Source organism: Hypomesus transpacificus, unplaced genomic scaffold (genome assembly GCF_021917145.1).
Source record: "Hypomesus transpacificus isolate Combined female unplaced genomic scaffold, fHypTra1 scaffold_130, whole genome shotgun sequence".
Lineage (NCBI taxonomy): Eukaryota > Metazoa > Chordata > Actinopteri > Osmeriformes > Osmeridae > Hypomesus > Hypomesus transpacificus.
Window position 1 is genome coordinate 463,473 of NW_025813706.1, and position 25,808 is coordinate 489,280.

At 41.8% G+C, this 25,808-nt stretch overlaps 1 protein-coding gene across 1 annotated transcript in view; it reads right to left on the reverse strand.

Moving 5' to 3' along the window:
• prkrip1 (PRKR interacting protein 1) overlaps positions 1-18,604 on the reverse strand; it is a 31,164-nt gene extending 12,560 nt beyond the window's left edge. The window contains exons 1-2 of the mRNA XM_047050895.1: positions 18,439-18,604; positions 18,046-18,124 (exon numbers count right to left, since the gene is read on the reverse strand). Coding sequence (XP_046906851.1) covers positions 18,046-18,124; positions 18,439-18,567 — 208 coding nt within the window. The 5' untranslated portion in view covers positions 18,568-18,604. The remainder of the gene's footprint in view (positions 1-18,045; positions 18,125-18,438) is intronic.
• Between the last annotated feature and the right edge of the window lie 7,204 nt (positions 18,605-25,808).

Consider the following 25,808-nt stretch of genomic DNA (forward strand, 5'->3'; position numbering starts at 1 on the left):
ATTTGGCACACTCTTTGGGGCCAGTCCCCTCATAAATTTCACCAAGTTTCATGTCTCCATTTCAAACCCTCTAGCGCCACCAATGGGTCAAATGTTGAAGGTGTATTTACACACTTTACTTTTGAACCACATGTCTGATTTTCGAAAATGAGGTATCATTGTATTCCCTGGATTAAGACGAGTCCAATGACGTCATACCCAGTTATATAGATTCTCTGCCATTTTGAATGTTAAGGAAAAGCGATTTTTTAAACCTTTTGACTGGAACAGCCAATCAAAGTCGTCAAAGAAGCCACCATAAAAGAAGTGAGGTCATATCAGCACCTCTTTACTGCATTGACACCAAACTTGGTATAAGGATGAGGGACCCTGTTCTAAAGAGGTCCAATAGGTAATGCCATTTCACCTCTAGGTGGCGCTGCAATAAGCAACAAAAAAAATTCACATGGCTTTTGATTTTCAAAACAGTTTTTCCGGTAAAGCTGATCAAAGTCGGCGATGAAGCCGCCAAAACAGGAGGTGAGGTAATATCTCAGGAAATAATTGCTGAATTGACATCAAACTTGGTACAGGTGTTCGGGACCCTGTTCCAAAGAGGACCACCAAAGGTTGTGTCATCTAACCGCTGTAGTGAGGTCAGCAAGACCACACGGAGCCAACATCTTGCCACACCTGAAGAGTGATTCAATCACATCAGACAAACCTAATCAGCCTTTGTGACACCCTCAGTATGCTGATTACCCACCAAATGCCGATGCAAAGGAACCATAGAAATGGGGGGGGACCTCCCCAATCTCAGCCCTCCTGCTAGCTTGCAAGCTTCAAAGGGCCTGCTTGAGACAACACGTCTCCAGAAACCATTTGCATCCGTTTTGGCGGCAGTTGAACAAAGAACATACCTTAATCAGAACTTTTGAGGAAAGTTCTTCAGACTTCACCTTTACCACGAGAGTACAAGGTGGAGAATTATGAGAGGGATATTTGTGTCATGTTTGTTACTTTGTTTTAATGTTGTGCTCACTGAAATCTTGATTCTAGTAACTAATCCTTCTTCCTGAAAGATAACCATGTCATTCTTGGTATCTACACAAAGCTCTCATAATAAAACAACCATTCAACTATATTTTGTAACTGTACCAAGATGTCCAGAACAATATTTGAATGATCTTTTGAACCAGCCAGAGACCAGATCACACCTTTGGTAGGTGTGAAGGAAGGAGGGGAGAGTTGACAACCCAGCTTCCCCCAATCAACGTCTGACCCAGACAGGTCCTCCCTCGAACTCTGAACTGTATAAATATCTGAGATGACCATTAATCTCAGACTCCAGCGAAACCAACCATGGCATGAACGCCATCGGGATTGGCGTTCCAAAGGACGTCCCCAAGCTTCTCCTGAGATTCAACTTTATAGTGATCGCGACACTATCTGGACGTTTCAACAGAAGAACCCAAAACGCAATTATCATTGCGACTTGACTGAGATCCCGCAGATTCAGCCACACGACATTGCAGCGCAGCCGTGCTTTCACTTCCGATTCTTCAAATGGACCTTTGGCACACCGCCCTCAACCTCATTGATCAACCCCTGATCAAACGTAACTATGGCTAACGCTCTTTCCTCCTAGACATGGCATTGGCGTGAGCTCTGTTTATGATTTGTAAGGATGTAATCATTGACTTACCATTTCTGTCTTTCTTTAAGTTAGTCCATTTCATTCTGTTCATTGAAACCAATAACTCATATCAAACCCATAATCTAACTTGTTCATAAGATCTGTTTACCTTACTTGAATAAATTCATTGTAAAGATATTTTGACGTGCGTGTTCACTGATGCTACGATTGGCTCTACACTTAGAACGAATTCATTCCTAAAGATGACACTGATTATTACATGTTAAATATAGGATTCCCTAATGTCCTAAACCAATATTAGGGTGGTGCCCCGAACTTTATGATAAATTAAGTATTTCTATTTTAACACGACGAGACCCCACTACATAATGGTGACCCGTGTGAGGCTAAGATAGATTGAAATGAGCAATCGTAGCTTTTGTGAAACAAACTGTTAAAATAGAGCTAGCTCTAACTATATGTAGCATCATGTTTTTAATACCACTGTGCCTGGGCTACAGTGGCTGTGTGCGTATTTAATTGTTTTGTAAAATAGGGCCAAGCTTTTAATGTGTGTGTGTGTGTGGGACCAGCTAGCTCAAAGGAAGCAGCTAGGTTTGACCGGAGGTACGCGCGTGCTCAGTAACACCGCGGCCCCGACATTTACGTTGTAATCTGCCTCGGCCAGCTCTTCAAGGAAAGTAGCATAGGAGCCTTTAGTCCTGAAGGACTTTTGTTTAGAAGCAACTAAACAACGCAGTTTCTACACGTAACCTATTATGCCGCCACGATAGCTTTTCGGAAAAAGCATTGACTATTCCCGCAGCTAACTGTGTCTTAAACAGTGGTTGCCAAACTAAAGTTACATTGTTAGATGCAGTTCATCAATGTGGTTTAGTTAAGTTGACTACAAGAAGCTACTTAGTAACTATAATTGTGTTAAAGTATGTACTATTATTACCTTGCACCTTTTTTTGCTTATTTGTGTACGTCTTTGGCAGTCAAGTGTAACCATAACCTAAATGAGTTTATTGAAACTAGTTTGATTTAAAAAGATTGAAAAGCCGACAACTTTTCCCTCATCTAGACCCATAGTCACAAAGCTTCAATAGCTACGGCCATTGTAAGCCACTTCAAGTGCCTCTTTTTGTTTCAATTGTTTTCTCTCAACCTTTTCCCTATGTCATGTCATAGCTTAATCGCTCATAGCCATGCCAATGTCTGGGGAGGGGGGGTGACATGCTGTTACGCTGCTGTGGTCTTTCTTCTCTTGTCTTCATGTCAACAGTTTCACCGACGACGGTCTATGAAAGTTGACATCCGGGGGGATGTAGTGAGGTCAGCAAGACCACACGGAGCCAACATCTTGCCACACCTGAAGAGTGATTCAATCACATCAGACAAACCTAATCAGCCTTTGTGACACCCTCAGTATGCTGATTACCCACCAAATGCCGATGCAAAGGAACCATAGAAATGGGGGGGGACCTCCCCAATCTCAGCCCTCCTGCTAGCTTGCAAGCTTCAAAGGGCCTGCTTGAGACAACACGTCTCCAGAAACCATTTGCATCCGTTTTGGCGGCAGTTGAACAAAGAACATACCTTAATCAGAACTTTTGAGGAAAGTTCTTCAGACTTCACCTTTACCACGAGAGTACAAGGTGGAGAATTATGAGAGGGATATTTGTGTCATGTTTGTTACTTTGTTTTAATGTTGTGCTCACTGAAATCTTGATTCTAGTAACTAATCCTTCTTCCTGAAAGATAACCATGTCATTCTTGGTATCTACACAAAGCTCTCATAATAAAACAACCATTCAACTATATTTTGTAACTGTACCAAGATGTCCAGAACAATATTTGAATGATCTTTTGAACCAGCCAGAGACCAGATCACACCTTTGGTAGGTGTGAAGGAAGGAGGGGAGAGTTGACAACCCAGCTTCCCCCAATCAACGTCTGACCCAGACAGGTCCTCCCTCGAACTCTGAACTGTATAAATATCTGAGATGACCATTAATCTCAGACTCCAGCGAAACCAACCATGGCATGAACGCCATCGGGATTGGCGTTCCAAAGGACGTCCCCAAGCTTCTCCTGAGATTCAACTTTATAGTGATCGCGACACTATCTGGACGTTTCAACAGAAGAACCCAAAACGCAATTATCATTGCGACTTGACTGAGATCCCGCAGATTCAGCCACACGACATTGCAGCGCAGCCGTGCTTTCACTTCCGATTCTTCAAATGGACCTTTGGCACACCGCCCTCAACCTCATTGATCAACCCCTGATCAAACGTAACTATGGCTAACGCTCTTTCCTCCTAGACATGGCATTGGCGTGAGCTCTGTTTATGATTTGTAAGGATGTAATCATTGACTTACCATTTCTGTCTTTCTTTAAGTTAGTCCATTTCATTCTGTTCATTGAAACCAATAACTCATATCAAACCCATAATCTAACTTGTTCATAAGATCTGTTTACCTTACTTGAATAAATTCATTGTAAAGATATTTTGACGTGCGTGTTCACTGATGCTACGATTGGCTCTACACTTAGAACGAATTCATTCCTAAAGATGACACTGATTATTACATGTTAAATATAGGATTCCCTAATGTCCTAAACCAATATTAGGGTGGTGCCCCGAACTTTATGATAAATTAAGTATTTCTATTTTAACACGACGAGACCCCACTACATAATGGTGACCCGTGTGAGGCTAAGATAGATTGAAATGAGCAATCGTAGCTTTTGTGAAACAAACTGTTAAAATAGAGCTAGCTCTAACTATATGTAGCATCATGTTTTTAATACCACTGTGCCTGGGCTACAGTGGCTGTGTGCGTATTTAATTGTTTTGTAAAATAGGGCCAAGCTTTTAATGTGTGTGTGTGTGTGGGACCAGCTAGCTCAAAGGAAGCAGCTAGGTTTGACCGGAGGTACGCGCGTGCTCAGTAACACCGCGGCCCCGACATTTACGTTGTAATCTGCCTCGGCCAGCTCTTCAAGGAAAGTAGCATAGGAGCCTTTAGTCCTGAAGGACTTTTGTTTAGAAGCAACTAAACAACGCAGTTTCTACACGTAACCTATTATGCCGCCACGATAGCTTTTCGGAAAAAGCATTGACTATTCCCGCAGCTAACTGTGTCTTAAACAGTGGTTGCCAAACTAAAGTTACATTGTTAGATGCAGTTCATCAATGTGGTTTAGTTAAGTTGACTACAAGAAGCTACTTAGTAACTATAATTGTGTTAAAGTATGTACTATTATTACCTTGCACCTTTTTTTGCTTATTTGTGTACGTCTTTGGCAGTCAAGTGTAACCATAACCTAAATGAGTTTATTGAAACTAGTTTGATTTAAAAAGATTGAAAAGCCGACAACTTTTCCCTCATCTAGACCCATAGTCACAAAGCTTCAATAGCTACGGCCATTGTAAGCCACTTCAAGTGCCTCTTTTTGTTTCAATTGTTTTCTCTCAACCTTTTCCCTATGTCATGTCATAGCTTAATCGCTCATAGCCATGCCAATGTCTGGGGAGGGGGGGTGACATGCTGTTACGCTGCTGTGGTCTTTCTTCTCTTGTCTTCATGTCAACAGTTTCACCGACGACGGTCTATGAAAGTTGACATCCGGGGGGATGTAGTGAGGTCAGCAAGACCACACGGAGCCAACATCTTGCCACACCTGAAGAGTGATTCAATCACATCAGACAAACCTAATCAGCCTTTGTGACACCCTCAGTATGCTGATTACCCACCAAATGCCGATGCAAAGGAACCATAGAAATGGGGGGGGACCTCCCCAATCTCAGCCCTCCTGCTAGCTTGCAAGCTTCAAAGGGCCTGCTTGAGACAACACGTCTCCAGAAACCATTTGCATCCGTTTTGGCGGCAGTTGAACAAAGAACATACCTTAATCAGAACTTTTGAGGAAAGTTCTTCAGACTTCACCTTTACCACGAGAGTACAAGGTGGAGAATTATGAGAGGGATATTTGTGTCATGTTTGTTACTTTGTTTTAATGTTGTGCTCACTGAAATCTTGATTCTAGTAACTAATCCTTCTTCCTGAAAGATAACCATGTCATTCTTGGTATCTACACAAAGCTCTCATAATAAAACAACCATTCAACTATATTTTGTAACTGTACCAAGATGTCCAGAACAATATTTGAATGATCTTTTGAACCAGCCAGAGACCAGATCACACCTTTGGTAGGTGTGAAGGAAGGAGGGGAGAGTTGACAACCCAGCTTCCCCCAATCAACGTCTGACCCAGACAGGTCCTCCCTCGAACTCTGAACTGTATAAATATCTGAGATGACCATTAATCTCAGACTCCAGCGAAACCAACCATGGCATGAACGCCATCGGGATTGGCGTTCCAAAGGACGTCCCCAAGCTTCTCCTGAGATTCAACTTTATAGTGATCGCGACACTATCTGGACGTTTCAACAGAAGAACCCAAAACGCAATTATCATTGCGACTTGACTGAGATCCCGCAGATTCAGCCACACGACATTGCAGCGCAGCCGTGCTTTCACTTCCGATTCTTCAAATGGACCTTTGGCACACCGCCCTCAACCTCATTGATCAACCCCTGATCAAACGTAACTATGGCTAACGCTCTTTCCTCCTAGACATGGCATTGGCGTGAGCTCTGTTTATGATTTGTAAGGATGTAATCATTGACTTACCATTTCTGTCTTTCTTTAAGTTAGTCCATTTCATTCTGTTCATTGAAACCAATAACTCATATCAAACCCATAATCTAACTTGTTCATAAGATCTGTTTACCTTACTTGAATAAATTCATTGTAAAGATATTTTGACGTGCGTGTTCACTGATGCTACGATTGGCTCTACACTTAGAACGAATTCATTCCTAAAGATGAGACTGATTATTACATGTTAAATATAGGATTCCCTAATGTCCTAAACCAATATTAGGGTGGTGCCCCGAACTTTATGATAAATTAAGTATTTCTATTTTAACACGACGAGACCCCACTACACCGCTAGGGGGCGATCCCGTGTCTGACACATGTTAACTTGTGATACCAGATGAATTGATGCGGCCGCCATTTTACATTTTATATAACGTTTTTTCCCTAGACCACAATCACCTTGACATGTCAAAATAGGACTGAATTACAGCTGTTTAAACTTGCTAAATCTGACAACCGCTTGCCAGTTGGAAAACGGCTTATATTTTTACACAGTAACTGAATACAGTAATTTCCAGCACTGAGAATAGCTCACTAGGATAAATTGGTGTCGTAGCAAGGGACCGGTTCCCAGTGAAACAATTCAAATTCCTTGGAATCGTCAGCCAAATTATTTAACGAGTCTGCTAACGGTTCTCTGTGGCGTTGCGCACGCGCAAACTTTTATAGTTTATTCAGACTGCAGCAAACATGGCAAATAGGCAGAAGCGTTCTAAAGTTTGGTTGTATTTCACATCACAAAAGGACATCAACGCCAAAAAAAGGCGTTGATGTGTAAAAAGTATATTTCGTTGAAGGGAGGAAAAACAACAAATATGAAGAAGTATTTGAACACACAGCATGGAATGAAGTTACTAGAATGTCATATGTTCGATGCATGCAGCAGCGCAGCTAACGTTTGCACTTCATCTCTAACTATCAAAGGTAGAGCTAAACTCCTCAAAAGTGGTCACAACCACTTGTCACTGTGTGAAGTAATTTGCCTTTATTGTGTATAGTCGATCAAGTTATCTTCTGTCCCGTCATTTGAAGCCTACATTTTAGCTCCAGCATTCTTCTCCCATTGTTGATCACTTCACGTTAATTATCGGGGGGCGTGTGTTATCAGCAAACGTTCGCGTTGTCGTGTCAACCCATTATTAAACTGAGCATATCGATTTTTATTCCATCATTGAACTTAGCATTTTAATTGTTTAACAGAATGGCCGATGTTTGACACTGTCATATTATATGATTTGACCTTGGATGAAAATTGAAGATTCTATAACTAAGCTAGCGTAGCTAATAGAAGTGTAGAAGAAGAGCAACGGAAAAATTTAAATGTGTATGTATACATACTGTCGGGGGCGGCCTTAAGCATCTGGGGGTCCGTTCCAATAACTAATATGGGGCCCTACCCACATAGAACATAAACATAATAGAGCAGAAAAAGTAAGGATTCCTGTTGGTTTGCATCAATGGTATATTATTTTATTACGTGCACTTTCAGCTTCATTAACAGGGCAGCTCAACATCGAAATAATCCAACCTTATTTGATGAAAATGATATCTAATTATACTGCGTTTTGCGTTGGTATCAGCCCTTTCACGCACGGCAACTTCACTGCTTAATTGATTGGCGCAGTATATTTTCAGCTGTCTGGGCTGACTTAAGAAGAACAGCTCAAACATTCCCTCAACTAGAATTATTTAAACAAAGCAAAGAAGAAACAGAGTCTGACACTGAACCGAACTTATCATAAATACAACGATGCAGCTCACCGGGCGCACCTCTGATGGTAGGGTTAGCTCTACAGATGCTGGGCCAGAGAAAGAGGTCACTTTTCGTAGACTGAATACAACTTTTCTTTTGTTGTCCGATATCTTTAGTTTTTCAGCACCACTGGCACATGTACGTTTAATTTTTTTTCCTGCTCAAACTAACATTTAACCTTGGTCGCGGGGGCGGTAACCGTCGCCAAGGTAACCGAGAGTTTGACCAATCAGAGATATAAATCAGTGTTGTTTTGCTTAGAATTGTGGGTAGTGTAGTATTTCAACAGAAGCTCGCAAATAACAAGGTTGATTTCATACAGACGTGGCTTTTATAGGAGCAGAAACTTTAGTTTCACAATCTCTTAGATCGATTTTTGCTGGTCTGTTGGGGGCCCCCTTGGAAGGCGGCGTCTGCATACTGTATATGGTGTGCAGCATTATAGAAAATTATATAAAAGAAAATCAATGTAAACTAGAAAATGCATTTCCTGCAGAAAATCGTTGGAATGCTGAAAGCTGAAATTAATTTTAAAAAATTGCTGAAAATACAGAAATGAGAAAATACCCGCAAGCTGAAACAAACTTAAATGTGTGAGTCACACATAAGAGGCAGTGTGGAAGCTAAACTCCATCATCTAACAATGCTAAGAGCTGTTGCTACTTCACTTCTGGACATTAAGTTGTCACTTGGCAAGGATCATTTTACGAACTTTAATTCCACTTCTCGGAGTGCAAGCTCGGACTGCAGCTGGCCCTTTGCTGTTTCGCCGTTCTGTTTACCCGCTAGACGGAGAAAGAAGAAACGTGGCCGGCGTGCTGGAGTCCTTGTTCGAACTCGGAAACGATGCTTCAAACCTGCTCTTCCAACCATCTTACTAGCTAACGTTCAGTCCATCGACAACAAAATGGATGAACTTAACGCTCGTGTCAAATTCCAACGGGACATCAGGAACTGCTGTGTACTGGCGTTCGTTGAGACCTGGCTGTCTCCGGAGATCTCCGACGCAGCGGTTACCCCGTCGGGATTCACCATATACCGCCAGGACAGAACAGCTGACTCAGGGAAGTGCAGGGGCGGAGGGGTCTGTGTTATGGTTAACTCTCTCTGGGCTACGGATGTAGCGGTATTAGCATCTCACTGCTCTCCGGTCCTTGAGCTGCTAACTGTAAAAATCAGACCCTTCTATCTACCTCGGGAATTCACTGCGGTCGTCATGAGTGCAGTCTACATCCCCCCCCAGGTAGACAAGGCCGCTGCTTTGGATGAACTGTATGGGATTATCAATGGTCTGGAAAATGTGCACCCAGAGGCAGCCTTCATTGTTGTTGGTGATTTCAACAGAGCTAACATGAAGAAAGTCCTGCCCAAATACTATCAGCACATTGACTTCTTCACACGTGGAGACCAGATCCTTGACCATTGTTATACAACATTCAAGGGCAGTTACAAACCCCTCCCCCGCCCTGCCTTTGGGAAGGCTGATCACACCTCCATTCTTCTTCTCCCCGCATATGAACAAAAGCTCAAACAGGTCAGACCGGTTGAGAGGTCAGTTCACCTATGGAGTGACGAGTGTGTGGCGACCCTCCAGGACTGCTTTGACACCACTGACTGGCTGATGTTCAGGGACGCAGCAGATGGGGACATTAACGAATACTCAGACACTGTCTCCAGCTACATCCAGCACTGCATTGATGACGTTGTCCCCAAGAAGGTTGTCCGGTCTTTCCCAAATCAGAAGCCCTGGGTTGATGCCGCGGTCCGGGCCAAGCTGAGAGCCCGTACTGTCGCCTTTAATTCTGGGGACCCTGATGAGTACAGGAAGGCCAGATACGACCTTCTGAAGGCCATCAAAGCAGCGAAAAGGGCCTACAGGACCAAGGTGGAGTCCAGCTACCATGGCTCTGACCCCAGGCGCATGTGGAGTGGACTTAAAGCCATTACAGAATACAAAGGGAGAGGCTACAATGAGACCCAGTCTTCTGTCCTACTGCCAGACGAGCTGAACTCCTTCTACGCTCGCTTTGAGAGGGACAGTGAACCCCCTGCAGTGGAGCTACCTGAAGGCCAAGCCAGTGGTGTGCCTACACTAACTGTAGCTGAGGTGAGGCTATGCTTTAAGAAGATCAACCCTCGCAAGGCACCTGGCCCAGACGGCATATCAGGTAGGGCCCTTAGGGGCTGCGCTGACCAGCTGGCAGGGGTCTTCAGTGACATCTTCAACCTCTCCCTTAACCTGTCTGTACTCCCCACCTGCTTCAAGAGGACCACCATCATCCCTGTGCCCAAGAACACCAAGGTCACATGTCTGAATGACTATCGCCCAATAGCACTGACCTCTATCATCATGAAGTGCTTCGAGCGGCTAGTCAAATCATTCATCTGCTCCTCGCTGCCCCCCACACTGGACCCTATGCAGTTTGCATACCGGTCCAATAGGTCTACAGACGATGCCATCGCTCTGACCATGCACACCGCTCTCTCCCACCTGGACAAGGGGAATACATATGTGAGGATGCTGTTCATTGACTACAGCTCTGCATTCAACACCATCATCCCCTCCAGACTGGTCTCCAAGCTTGTGGACCTGGGACTAAGCACCTCCCTCTGCAAGTGGATCTTCCACTTCCTGACGGGGAGGCCACAGGTGGTGAGAATCGGTGACCGCACTTCATCTGTACTGATCACCAACACAGGCACCCCCCAGGGCTGTGTGCTCAGCCCTCTCCTGTTCTCCTTGTTCACCCACGACTGTGCGGCTACGCACAGCTCCAACCTCCTCGTTAAGTTTGCTGACGACACAACCATCGTGGGCCTCATCTCTGACAGTGACGAGTCAGCCTACAGAGAGGAGGTTGACACCCTGACATCATGGTGTCAGGACAACAACCTCTCTCTTAACATCAGCAAGACCAAGGAGATGATTGTGGACTTTAGGAGGCGGCAGGAGGAGGAGCATGCACCCCTATTCATCAATGGATCGGAAGTGGAGAAGGTCAGCTGCTTCAAGTTCCTCGGGGTGAACATCAGCAATGACCTCACCTGGTCTGTTCACACGGACAAGGTGGTCAAAACGGCCCGTAAGCGCCTCTTCTTCCTGAGGAGACTGAAGAAGTTTGGTATGGACTCAGTCATCCTTACTAACTTTTACAGATGCACTATAGAAAGCATTCTGACTGGTTGTATCACAGTGTGGTATGGGAGCTGCACAGACCGGGACCGCAAGGCCCTACGAAGTGTGGTCCGTTCTGCTGAGTTCATCATCGGCAGGAAGCTCCCAGCCCTACAGGACACCTACCACACACGTTGCCTTAGGAAAGCCAGCAGGATTCTAAGAGACTGTTCCCACCCATCCTTCAGTCTCTTTACCCCGTTGCCTTCTGGCAGGCGTTACCGCAGCATCCGGTCGCGCACACGCAGACTGGACAACAGTTTCTACCCAAGGGTCATCAGGCTTCTCAATGGACACTGATATGGACATTTTTACTGCACACTAGTCACTTATACACTGTCACTTTCAGCTACTGGTTGCTCTTTCAGTAACATTGCACTACTGTACCTCGCCACCAGGCTCCTGTTTGGTCATTGACAAAGTCACTGATCTGTAAATTTGCACTACTGCACTGTACTCCATTTAGGTTAGATTAGTTTATAGGGTTGTAACAGGTTTTTTTTTTTTTTTTTTTTTTTTTTGTGTATTAGGGTTAGTATAGCGTACTATTTATTGTTATCTGTAATTTAGGAAGTTTTAGTGTTAGGGTTAGTATAGTCGTTTATTTATTGCTATCTGTATATTTAGGAAGTTCACTTATCTAAGCTCAGCATAGATGTAAATTTGTTCTGTGTACTTATATGTTATGTTATGCCAAGTGCTTGCGTTGTCTTGTCTTAAGAATTTCAGTGCCCAGTCTAACCTTGTGTTGCTCTGTGCACCTGACAAATAAAAGACTTGAACTTGAGCTGAAATACAATGCGGGAGAAGCAGAAAGCTGAACTGTTAAACTGTAGAAGAAGTAGAATATTCGTTTTAGTAGCTGAAATTAAAGAAACTACTCTACCGGCAGTTTCAAAAACATGTTCCTTCTGCTATCTCTGACGAATTTGTCACCAGATTTGCATTGGTCTCTATGGGGCAAGAGTTGGACTCTGTCTCGCTTTCGTGGGGCTCTGAAAAAATGTGTATGTCTGTTGGATTCCACAGACAACTGTCTACGACCAACACAAAATTAGTTATCTACTGATCCAAAAATGAAGCCTGAAGAGTGAACATTTTTGCAATGCTGGCAAATTTTAAATACTTTTTGAAACAGACTTCGAAGCTCTAAGCGTTTCAGTCAGCACTCTAGGCTCTCCACATACACACCCATGTAAATCTCAGAAACTATTTGAAAAACTCATGGAACATAATCAGTGATATTGAACAAAGTTGAATAGATATCAAAAAGCTGATTTTTTTTTTTTTTTTGAGTTTTGTCAACATTTTAAGTTTAAATGGTAGCTGTAGCTAAAATATTGAGGAAGAAGAAGTATTTGAAAGTTGAAGAAGTTTAAGATTTGAAAAAGAACTCCATTGTAAAACCATGTAAAAAAAATTATGAATATTGATTTATATAAATTCAAACATAAGAGGTAGAAAGCTGAAAAGTCACAGCAGTCATAGCCTGAAACTGCTGATTTTTTTAAATAGTTGAACGGTTTTAATAGCTGAAGATTTGAAGGTGCTGAAGGGTGTCACGGAAGAAATAGAAGAAGTTGAATAAAGATTCAAAGAACAGTACTTTGAATGCTGAACAGTATTCCAACAATAAACCTGTTTGTGCTCTTTCCCCCCCCCCCTTGCCCCCAAAGAATCGATAAGAGAATCAATAAGGAATCAAATTGATAAGCAGAAATTGATAAGGAATCGGAATTGTTAAAATCTTATCTCATCCCTTATCCTCACACAATCAAAATTATTTTAAATTTTCTAAACGGTTTGATCGGTACAGCCAATCAAAATCTGCGGCAATGCCTGCAAACAGAAAATTGGGTCGTGTCTCAGCGTTCATTTTACTTGCTTAACCGGCTTGGACACCTCATTGTTGCTTGCAGCTATATTTATTATTATTATTATTAATAATAAAATGTAATGTTTCTGAATAAATACTAATCATAAACCATTGTCTCTGAAATACATAAACAATCGTTTAAAGCCTTAAAATCTTGTTTATATAGAATATTCAAATGAATTACTATTTGTATAAAACCAGAAAAAAAAGAAGAGCACAAAACCGGTCGATAACGGATGTATACCAGTCTTGGAAGGCATGATTCAATGGTGGCACCACATTATTTTTTTATTCAGTCAATTTACAGACACAGCATTGGCCACCTAAATAAAACTAGCTAGTTTCTCACAGAAGGACACTGATATTTTCTATAAAAATATCAGTTTTTAAATATAAATGAACATTTATTATCTTTTTTAAGGTCATACCACATGACATCCAAAAGTGGAAACTACATACCAGCCATTCAAAAAGTAATTTTCTTAAGTATGAGAGAGGGTGCTTGTTGCCAGAGCCCGTCTACAGAGAGTTTATCGACTCCCTATTTAACATCATTGTACCGAATTTGGTTGCAGTTCCACCAGAGTTCCACTGGGGGTGATCGCGAGCGAGTGCAAAATTAATGGGAGTCTATGGAGCTTAACGGCTCAATTTTACTCTTTCGCCTGATTGTTGTTGAAAAATCTCAGATTTGATTGTAGTTTTTGCATTTTCAACATGGATGATAGGTCGAAAGCTGAATGAACGAGTACTTATGTCCTTTCGATTTCTTACTGGGTGAGTCGTTTTTGCCCATGACACGCTACTATTCTGCTAATAAATGCTGATTGGTTAGTGAAGGACTGACTACAACCAGAGATCCCGCATGATGACATCTGAAGCAGAACCAAAATGTCAGAGCATTAGCAACATTAGCAACAACATTAGCAAGCCAAAACTCTCTAGCATTTGTATTAACAGGGAGAGCCTAACCTGTCAGCTGTGTTGTCGATGCCTCGAGAGAAAAAAGGAAGTGACCAGAGCTTGCCGTAAAGCAGTATCTCTGGTCGTACGATGTGTATGACGTCATTGACAATTAAAAAGGCTTTTTGAGACAAAAAAAAAAAACTATTTCAAAAGGTTTCACCCAGTAGTGTGTACTATTTTTGCCTCCGTTTCGAATTCAACATTCAAATTATTGACAAAAAATTATATCCTGAGAAAAGTGGATTTTGAGGGGTTTATTTCCAGAACCCAGAAATGTCCCTGAGAGTGGCAGTTCTCCCCTGTTAGACTAGCATGACGTTGTCATGATTCAGAATATGAGTCTGATACTGCTCCATTGGACTGTGATTATGGGGCGTTTCAACCGAACCCCGAAAAAAGTGCCTCTTCGATCAATTGGATAGACCTACAACCAATCAGAGCAACGTAGTTACCGAATCCCGTCGGAAGGACCGAAAAAACATTTTCGATCAACAAATGCCCTGATCGCGTTTCTCTGTTCCTCTTTCAAATTTAATGCGCTGTCGATGTCTTCTAAAACAGACTGACAGAATGTACACATCTCAGCTCTCCAGTGGCAGCCATGTTTGTTAAAAACAAATTCAACCCAAGTGCTCTTTGGTGACGTGGGTGATTACGTTACTGTTGATCATCTGTCCACCCTCGTATAAAGCCCGCCCTGACAATTTGAATGGTACGAACAGCTCTTGTTCGGGCATAGTTCTTCCCCAAAGGAGCAATGCCAGACCGAACTTCCCGACCTAAAATGTTGTAGGCGGGGCTAAGTTCTGCTGGCACCCAGGCTACTAGTAGAAATTCTCAGTTGTTGCTTTTAAGGGTCCTTTGCAAAGTGATGTATGATGCACCTTCGTGTTTTTCAGTGGATTTCAAAATACAAGCTCCAAAATTATAATTTCTTGATGGTTGCACCGCATGATATTTCATAAAATGGGCATACTCGGACAAAGTTTGTTTGTGTATTATGTAGTGGTGGGCATAGATTTTTTTTTATTTTATGTAGATTAATCTCACTGTAATTTTGCCGTTAATCTAGATTATATTGGCTCATTTGAATTCCGTCGAAGGTATTCAGAATATGTGTGCTACCCAAATAATGACTATAAGTAAGTGTTTGAGAACGGGTTTCTCAAGCCAGGTGGCGCAATAGACCAGGGGCTCATCTCCTGTTTCCAAAATGCATCACAAACTGCTTGAGAAAGCTGTTCTACTATGATAATTGGTGATGAAAATAAATGATGTTCAATAAGATGTACTTGTGTTTATAAACTGTTTATTAGATTAGTTAGCTTGGCTGATAAAGCTGTGCTACATCAGTGCTTGGCCCAGCATCTTCCGCATAAGCTAAGGGTTGCTTTGCATTTAGGTGGTATTTGAGACTGGAAGAACTCCTACAGTAAACTTATTCCACGTAGCACAAGGTGCAAACAACCTTAGTCTTATCGAGGTTTACATTGGGAAGCTTCTTAAAAATACATTTTCTCTGAAGCAAACCAGGTGGCTTCATAGCTGCATCCAGGTTAGCACTTCAGCACCCAATTTCAATAGGGTTGCCACCATCCCGAATTGTCAGGGACATCCCGAATTATAGGTGATTTTGATTTGTCCCGTCAGGGACAGCTCCAGTCCCGTATTCCAATCACAGCCTCACCGGACAATTATTATTATAGCCTAATAGTCTACTGTAAACGTGCAAAAACTCACGCAAACGTTGCTATGGGACATGGTTGTTGCTTGTTGGTGACAGTGGGTGTGAACTGGCCACTGGTGAGGTGAGCATTATTGTGTGTCAAAAGGAGAAATGTGTAATTGTCTTGACTAGTACTATGAACAATACATCCAAGCAAGTAGCTATTAGTGGTTTGCCAAAATTACACTGAAATTTGTAGGTTTATGGCTAATGAAAGCTTGAGAATTCCGTTATTGTTGGGAAGCTGTTGGTGCGTGCGCATGTGTGTGTGCACCTGGAAGAAAGTGTCCCTCATTTGGGGTTGAGAAAGTTGGCAACCCTAAATTTTATACACCAGGCATACACACAGGTTCGAAGACTCGTTCTCGCCCCTTACAGTGCAATTCGGGTAGGTATACATCCGTGCTAAAATATCAAGGTTAAAGTCATCATAGCTTTCGTAGTATAGACCCAGCTCCCAACCCAAATTTGAGAATAGATTAACGGAAATATATTTTTTTATCGCCCGATAAGAGTCTCACGTTAACGCAGCAGGTATGACAGAAATATCAATACAAGAGCACTGTAATTTCATATAAGACTACAAAACACTTTGGAAATGATGCCAAACAGGGCAGAAAATACATTTTTATACATTATGAGCAAATTTCCATAAGTTTCCAAAATAGCAGTCATGCATGACCGGTCGCACCACATGATGTTCTGAAACTTCCAGTAACAACAAAATTTGAAATGCCATATGATTTTAGAAAAAAAATAATGTGGTTACATAAAGGGGAAACACTAAATATATATATATTTTTTTCTATAAATCTATTTTTTTACTGGAGAAAACGCAGTCGGACAGTAAACTTACAGTGCGTGTCCACTGCAGCGACGCGATGCGAGCGACAACATGTTTTCCATTCATTTTCTATGAAACCAGGCGAATCGCTTGCGTGGTGCATTGTGGGTAGCGACGCGACGCGACAGAGTTGAGATTTTCTCAACTTTATGCAAATGAGGAGCGATTTTCGCTAGCGATGGCCAATCGGAGTGTTTTCTTGTTTCTCTTAATGTAGCAACCATGGTAAACATTTCTAGCTTTCTAGGTTTCAAGGTGGAGGAGAAACGAATCGTTTGTGTGGCCGCTTACCCAGTCCTGTACGATACATAGCACAAGAACACAAGTCACCAAGAACGCCAAAAATACCCGGAAATGTTCCTGATCCGCCCCTTTTATCGAGGATGCATCGGATGGTGACTTGACCAGCGAGAACGCTTCTGATTTCCCAGAAGTCATTGCAAGATGTCAAGCGAGGCGGACAAACCTCACAACTGTAATTTTTTACTTTTCATATTTCAGCTAAACGGTACATGTAAATCAGCATCTGAATTAAATGTGACGAGTAATAGGCAGTTCAGTCGCTGAAAATGTTCTTATTTTATTGATGAAACGGCTCATTTGTAAATTTGCTCCGACTTGTCGATAACTTAGCTAGTAGCATCTCAGTGCAGTGCAGACACTAGTTAACAGGTACTGTAAGTTAACAATGGCTACAGATAACGTAAAATTACAGGTAGACGGACCATTTTTTAGCCCTGATATCTAGTTTTTGTAGTTAGTCAGAGTTATCATAATGCTGCGAGTCCAGGAAAACCCTAACCATCTCAATTCATTCTCCGTCCTTGCATCCTTGCGAGACCATTCTCGCAAGGAGGCTTGCCAGAACGTTCTTCAAAAGAATGTACTTGCATTCTCCGGATTGATAAACAGCCATTGACTCACAAAAGAAATGTACGAGAGTCTGGTAGGACCAGGCTAGAACCCCACAGCACACGAGCTGAATTTCACTGCGCAAGTACATTTTTTACCCATTGAGACCGTGCCAGGCGCTCACTCGCAGCTGCTTGAACAACTGTCGGTTGTTGAATTTGTGCCCGAGTACTTACATCTTGCGAGTGAAAAGTGATATGCTCCTGTTAAAGAATATATACGCTCGCGACTTTTGGCACAAATCTGACGCCAGTTGTTTTGTTGAACTGAATAAATTACTACAATTTAAAATGTTGTACAAAACTGAAATATAAGTTGCACTTGCTAAAACAGTTATATTTGTTTAAGCTAGTGTTTTGTGTGTTATTGTACACAAGGGCTCACTGACCCGCCGGCTGCGAGTGCATCATGCTCGTTAGGATGCAGGGGAGAATACAACCTACCCATGACATCGCGCACAAACTCCGGAGGAGCCCTGGGGTTCCACTCTTTTGGTCGGTCTGGGATAGGCGCAGGTTTATCCTATAAAAACAACAAATGCAAAACAGTTAGCTAACGCTGGCCTTTATTAGGTAATAGGCAAGCTCTGTTGTCTCACCAATACCAGCCACTAAACTCAATACAGAGACTAAAGCTAATTCAATTTAATCGAGGTATTTTGGAGCCACCTACTGTAAAGTTATTCTATAATAAAACATTGCTTGCATGATCCAAAGTAGATTGGTAGGTATGTAGTTGTTATGAGCAGCCAGTAACCCTAGCTTGGCCAGTAAAAAGCTAGCGTTAGTTACCGTGGAAATATTCCTGAAGAGAAGATAACCTTTCTAAACACTTACAGGATTGCGCATTAGTCTCTCCAACTTCAGACGCTGTTCCTCTGCTGGGGTTTTAGCTATGATCAAAGGTTGAGATTCCTTTAAACCTGGTTTGCCAGCTCTCCCATCTTTCTCCTTGAACGCCGCCATGATTCGAAAACTGTCTTCCTCGACAATCGAATGGGAGTCTAGTAGACTCCTTTCAATAGATTATATGCCGCCATCTAGCGGCCTGGGGTAGAATCCCCTTGCAGAACTAAAACATCATTAGCCCACATTGCCAAGTACCCATAGAGTTAATATAACTAGAGTAAGCTACTTTTGTCTTCCAAGATGGCGTCCCCATTCATTTCTATGGAAAGTGCTCAGTGGCGCAGTGAGGCAAGCGAGAGCGCGAGACTGGACGCGGCCATCTTTCCACTTCCGTATTTTCCGGTCTAGCTGTGGCTCTTTTTTTCCCTAGCTCCGAGACCTCGTGCATGCTTGCAACTAGCTGTACACGTCATACTTTGCGACAACCAGTCGCGAGCATAGATTTGTATGGTTACGAGCTGTTACGAGCGTGTGAGCTAAGGCATTGCAGTGGCAGAATGGGGTACAAGTCCGATAAGACCATAGAGTTAATATAACTAGAGTAAGCTACTTTAGTCTTCCAAGATGGCGTCCCCATTCATTTCTATGAAAGGTGCTCAGTGGCGCAGTGAGGCAAGCAAGATCGCGAGACTGGATGCGGCCATCTTTCCACTTCCGTGTCTTCCTGTCTAGCTTTAAACAGTGGCTCTTTTTTTCCCTAGCTCCGAGAGCTCATGTAAATCGTCTATCGGCCAATGTGAACTTTTGTGCTCGTGCCCTGTTAGTATCCGCCAGCACATTTGCAGGCAACTTTCATTGACTAAGCAAATAAATGGGTTGCTAGTTTACCCATTTCGGATTAGTTTCAAACTTAGCAAAAATCTGGAAAAATTCTTCTATGAAAAAGCTAGTAGTATGAGCCAGGTTCGAGAATCAAAAAAAATTATTGGGGGAGATAGTTTTGTAAATGTTGAATGGACTTAATAGAATAAAAACGACCGGAAGAGTCGGAAACCTAACCGTACATGCAATACCAACTACATCCACCGGGGCCGTTGCTTCAAGCCGAAGGGCGAGGGGTGGGGGCTTGGATAAGACACATGTTGCAAACTTAACGGAAATGTATTCTGTCACTGTATAGTATTCCTTTCACTCGTTTTTTAGAAATAGGCTATAGGGCTAAATATAGGGCTATTCTAGATGGAACTCATCACACATTTTTCTTCGTGATATGAGTATGATTTCCAACGCATTGTATCAGATGAAATAAACTGTTAACATGAACAGCTCCGTCTTTGTTCTCGCAAGGCAAAGAAAGCTTAATAGTTATTTTGGTAACCGAAATCTTCCATAATGCAGACTTACCATAGCTTACTTTCATTTTTAGGCTATTCAAACGAAATGCCACGAAATTCACACTGCCTTCAATTTAACATCAGTGTAGAAATATGGCCTGTGTTTTATATGTTCATCCTACAAAACCAAACGCCTATTAAGGGATATAACGTGATCTAACAAGACTTGGTAATAATGTAATAAATAAAAGCTTGAGAACTGTGTCTAAAATATACTTTATTGGACATTTGCCTTTGAAAGGGGAATATTCGCAGAACCACATAGGCTACAAGACGTTTCCATCAGATGTAAGTGGGGGTGAAACATATAGAGTCACTGAGGACCTTATGTCCCACAAAAGCAGTCTTGCTTGATGACACGATCAAAAAAAGAATAATGGGTGTGTTTAACAAAAGCTTCTGAAGGCAAGACCAATATTATTTAAATATAGGCCTATGTAATTTCCTATTGTGGTTACCAGTTAAAGTATTAATCTTCGTCTTTGCTCCAGATAGATGTCAACAATATATGCTTGCGCTTAACATATTATATTTGCCATCATGTCATGAACGTTTTTACGAAAAATCAAATCTGTTTTAAAATAACGGGAATAAACTATATTAAAAACATTTCATGTATGTGTGACAACCATTTGCTTAACTTGCTACAACAGGGCAGACAACTCAAGCCAGTTCTCCCTGTGCTCATTCAATATAAGTCTATGGCTCATTCAGCTCCATGTAAATCGGCTATCGGCCAATGTGACCCTTTGTGCTTGTGCCCTGTTAGTATCCGCAAGCACATTTGCAGGCAACTTTTATGGACGTAAGCAAATAAATGGGGTGCTAGTTTACCCATTTCGGATTGGTCTCAAATTTAGCAAAAATCTGGAAAAATTATTCTACGAAAAAGCTAGTGGTATTTTTTTTACAATATTTAGCCCGAAAGGTAAGAAGTTAAAGCTTAACGTGAAATCAGGAAATCAGCTGAAAACGTGATACAATCATTTTCATCAATATTTGAAGTGGCATTTTTTCAGAATGTTAGCAAAAAAACGGTCGGGATTGGACACAGTGACGTTATAGACAGTCAGCCTAACTCTTTTCACAAAGACGCAATGTCAAGATGTAGCTTCCTTGTTCCAGGTTTTTAATGACAATGAATAACAGAGTAAAACTAAAAGTAATACAAGAATATGTTTTTACAATTGTGTTACACAATTACAAGCCAATTTGATAGAATAAAGGTACAATAGTCTCTTGAGGTCTTTAGTGTCATTTCATTGAAATAGCTTATGCTAGCCATATAAGTGATATACAGAAATCAGAGAAATAACAGAAATTACTAAGATCTATCTTACAAATTGTAAATAACTGAAAGTATTTATGCATGGTACTTACCCAGCTAACAAAATGACGACCCCAGGACGTCCCCTGAACGTCCCCGAAAGTTATCAGGACGTCGCAAGGGAACACCCCCATGACGTCTTTTTGTAGGGTTCCATAAAGGTCCCGGGGACGTCGCAGACAAATGTCCCCGGGACGTCCATGTAATGTCCTCATAACATTTAGAAGACGTTCAGGGGACATTTGTCTGCGACATCATGGGGACGTTCCCTTGCGACGTCCTGATAACTTTTGCATACCAAATGCAGTATCAATTTCTCAACCTTAATTTATAGTCACATTCATGCATATAATGGATATTATTGTATACAAAGTATAAAATGCATTTTACCTATTAAAATGTAGCCTATAGTGAGTCTTTGTAAGTTAGAAATCGTCGTTGTTTATCTCCCACCTCTCATCACACGTGTGACCCTCCTACCAGCTGTCAGTCAGACGATGAGTGCAGCAGGTGCAGTCACATAATATTATAATAAAGACTGTGTCTAATGCTATATAACCACCTGAAAGAGCAAACTTATCTCTAACATGGTAGGTATTATTTTTGGGGAAAATAGTAGCACTCTATCGGTGTTGGTGATCTCCATCTTCTTAGGTTTTTTTGTGAATTTTAAACATGGCGGTATTGTGATATAGGGAATGAAACAGGAAACGCGAGGTACAGATATGTGAGATTCCGGAAATGATGTCGTTTGGAAATGATGTCGTAGCGGACCAATCACGGCCAAGGGGTATCCGTCGCTGTACAGCACGGCATGACGGATCGACAGGAATTTCAACGGTGCACGGGAGAGCTCTCCGAGGGCCCCGGAGACGACGAAGAGGGCGTTCCAGGGCGTTCCATCTATGTGTAGGCCCTTCCCATGTGTCCGTAATCATGAAGTACGGAGTACCATATAACGGCCTTAAGTAGGGATGGGTATCGAGAACCGGTTCTTGTTTAGAACTGGTTCCCAGTGAATCGATTCCTTGGAATCGTCAGCCAAATTCTTTAACGGTTCTCTGTGCCGTTGCGCATGTGTGAACTTTTATAGTTTATTCAGACTGAAGCATGGCAACTAGGCAGAAGCGTTCTAAAGTTTGGTTGTATTTCACACGACAAAATGACAACGCCACTTGTAACAAGTGGAAAAAGTATATTTCGTCGAAGGGAGGAAATGCAAAAATACGAAGAAGCAGTTGAACACAGAGGATGGAATGAAGTTACTGAAATGTCATGTGTTCGATGCATGCAGCAGCGCAGCTAATGTTCGCGCTTCATCTCTAACTATCCAAGGCAGAGCTAAACTCTATGGAAAGCCAACAGGGTAGTGCTGTGTCGTTTGTGAACGATTCGTTCATTTTGAACTAATCCTTACAAGGACTCGGGAGTAACGAGTCCTCTCAAAGAGTGATTCGTTCATTTCCTCGTGGCTGCGCATCGGGACTGTTGCATAGGCTCGTCCAAGTAAACAGAATTGATTTGTTCATTTCCCGACTTGGTCTTCGGATCATTTTTCACGTGACCCGCATAGGCTCTGTACTGGTAGCTAGAGGAAACAAACGATTCGTTCATTTCCCGACTTGGTCTTTCTACGAGTCTTTGGATCATTTTTCACGTGACTAGCATAGGCTCTGTACTGGTAGCTAGAGGAAACAAATGATTCGTTCATTTCCCGACTCTGTCTTTCTATGAGTCTTTGGATCATTTTTCCACGTGACCCGCATTTATTTTGTAGAGGAAACAGTTTCCTCATTCCCTTTCGCATGGCCGCTGCTTTAGTAAAACGTGAATGATATTCACTCAAGCCATCATACTAACTGGTTTTGTTATTTACAATTACAGTTTAGTGCAGTGTAATTGTTTGCCTTGATAATTAAATGGTAGTGTGATAATAAATGACCAAATCATACAAACTGTCATGATACATTATTTTAATGCAGGAATTCATTTTAAAATAATATCTGCTGGTGCACATGCACTAACGTACATGAGAATATGATACGTGTTTGCAGTGGACGTATAGCCTAAGCCTGTCGTGATAGTCAATATATTGACTTATTGCACGGTATATGGAAATGAGCACAACATTTTTTGGAGCTGCGATATATTGCAATTGATCATTTTTATAATAAAAAATAATGATTATATTAATTTTTACATAATAAAGAATGTCACCAACATTTTAGTCGATCCCGCTGCCTCAGTCATCTTGTCTGCTTTCTGTGTCGAATACGTAGGCGGGACTAGCGTCTCCACACACACACAGCGGACACCGACAGGTGAAGAGAAGGCATGAATTCACTGTGTTATAAAGTGTTCTGTTTCGTGACATCTACAGCTAGTTAGGAAGAACAAGTAAAAATGAACTTGGTTTCAAAGCCGCAATTTTCAGCTCCGGTGTGGGAACATTTTGTCTTTAAGCCGAATAAGATGAGAGCCAATTAACGTGAACGAGCCGGTATGTCAACTTTGTTTAAAACAAGTGGAAACAAAAAAAGGCAACTAACCTAATATCTCACCTAGCAATATACAACTATCCCACCCAGTTTTTCAACCGTGAACATCAACTGCAGCTGGAGCTGGACAGGGGTCTTCCATACAGCTCTGTTACAGATGCCTTTTCCCGACAGTGCAAATATAAACGTGACAGCGCGAAATGGCGCACACTCATGGATAGCGTAACTCGCTATATAGCCAAGAGATGCAGCCATTAAACACGGTAAAAAAAACAGCATTTAAAAATATGCTGCAAACTTTTGACAAATACAGGGCTGCCAACTCTCACGCATTGGGCGTGAAATGGGAATACACAATATTTTAGAAGCTACACACTTTCAAACATAACATGACCTAGGGCTGGGCGATAAATCGATGAAAATAACTATCAAAGTAATGACATCCCTCGATAAAGATATCGTAACATTAATTCATTTTCAATACTATCGATAATGTCGATAGATAATAATTAGGAACAGCAGTCCATTTAATTTCTGTTTCGGTGCAAATTGGTGTAGTAAACAAACAGGTGGCTACCAAGTCTGGTAATACGACAAACTGCAAATGTGGACTTCTTGATGACCTCGACCTACGGTCTCGGTTAACAAACGTTTTAACAAATCTCTGCTTACAAAGGTGTTTGTAGATCTGTCGAAAGTCCATGTTAGTTTTTTTATATAATATAACAACACGTAGGAAAATCCCAAATCAAACACGACGAATCTGGAGCAGACGTCATGCTGTCAACCTATTCAAGGCAACCGCTTGCTAGATCCGTAAATTTTGCGGATTTCTTAGAATGTCTCTGGACCAATAAGAACAGCGTTTTGGTCCAATTATAATACTAGTATGAAACCTTTTTTACTACCTGAAGCAAAATCACTCGTTGGAACATACTGAAAGTGTGAGTTTGCGCCAAGGTATTGATAAGTAGGCTATTGATAAAAAGCAAGGTTTTAAAAAGCTTGACACCATGTACGTGCTCCCTGGCCGCAAACATTTCTCTCACACCGCTCTGCCTAAACTTTATGCCGAGTGAAGAGAAAAAGTTGAGGAGGAGACTTATTTAGCCACTACTACAGATCTGTGGTCTATCGTTTAATTATCGTTGTCGAATGTAAATATAAATATCTATATCGATGATTTTTTACCCATATTGCCCAACCCTAACATGACCCCCTCTCACTCAGGCAGCATTTTCAGGTAATGTGGGACAGCTTGTCTGGTAAAGTGGGACAGTCATCGTCTGTCAGCCTAGTCTGCTAATATAATAATAAATATAACTGCAAGCAGTAATGGCGGATTCCTCCAAACACTGCAAACCATTGAAAAATGTATATTCTTGACAAATTGTAACTGTATAGAAAAATCTATGCTGCAGAATTACCAATGGGATACCAAATTGAAATCTGAAATGCAACACCATCAAGATCTACAAGGGCCTTTATTTCAAGCCAAGACGTGAAAGGAGGGGGCTTGGTGAGCCTATCCATTCCAGAAAGCCTTGTATCTTTGTGCTTTAGGTTGTGGCCTGTAGCGCCACCTATGGGTAATGATGGACCATTTGTGGTGTGGTAATTACTCTTGGCCTATACTAACAATGTTTCAGGATTTTAAAAACTTTTTACCATAGCATACAAAATCGGAAATGCAATACCAACAAGATCCACATGGCCTTTTGTTAAAGTGTGGTAGTTATCTTTGTGCTTTAGGGCGTGGCCTGTAGCGCCACCTATGGTTAATGGTGGGCCATTTGTGGTGTGGTATTTACTCTTGGCCTATACTATCAATGTTTCAGAATTTTTAGAACTTTCTACCATTGCATACAAAATCGGAAATGCAATACCAACAAGATCCACATGGGCTTTTGTTTGTGGTTGTTACTCTTGGCCTTTACTATCAATGTTTCAGGATTTTGAGACCTTTTTACCATTGCATACCAAATCGGAACTGCAATGACACCAAGGTCCTCAAGGGCCTATGCAGACATTCAAGGAATGAGTGGGGGCTTGGTCAGCCCACACTCTCCTGAAATGTTGAGTGTGCGTCTTGCCAAATCCGCGCGTGTGTCAAGGGAAGAATGAGTGTGTGAGAATTTG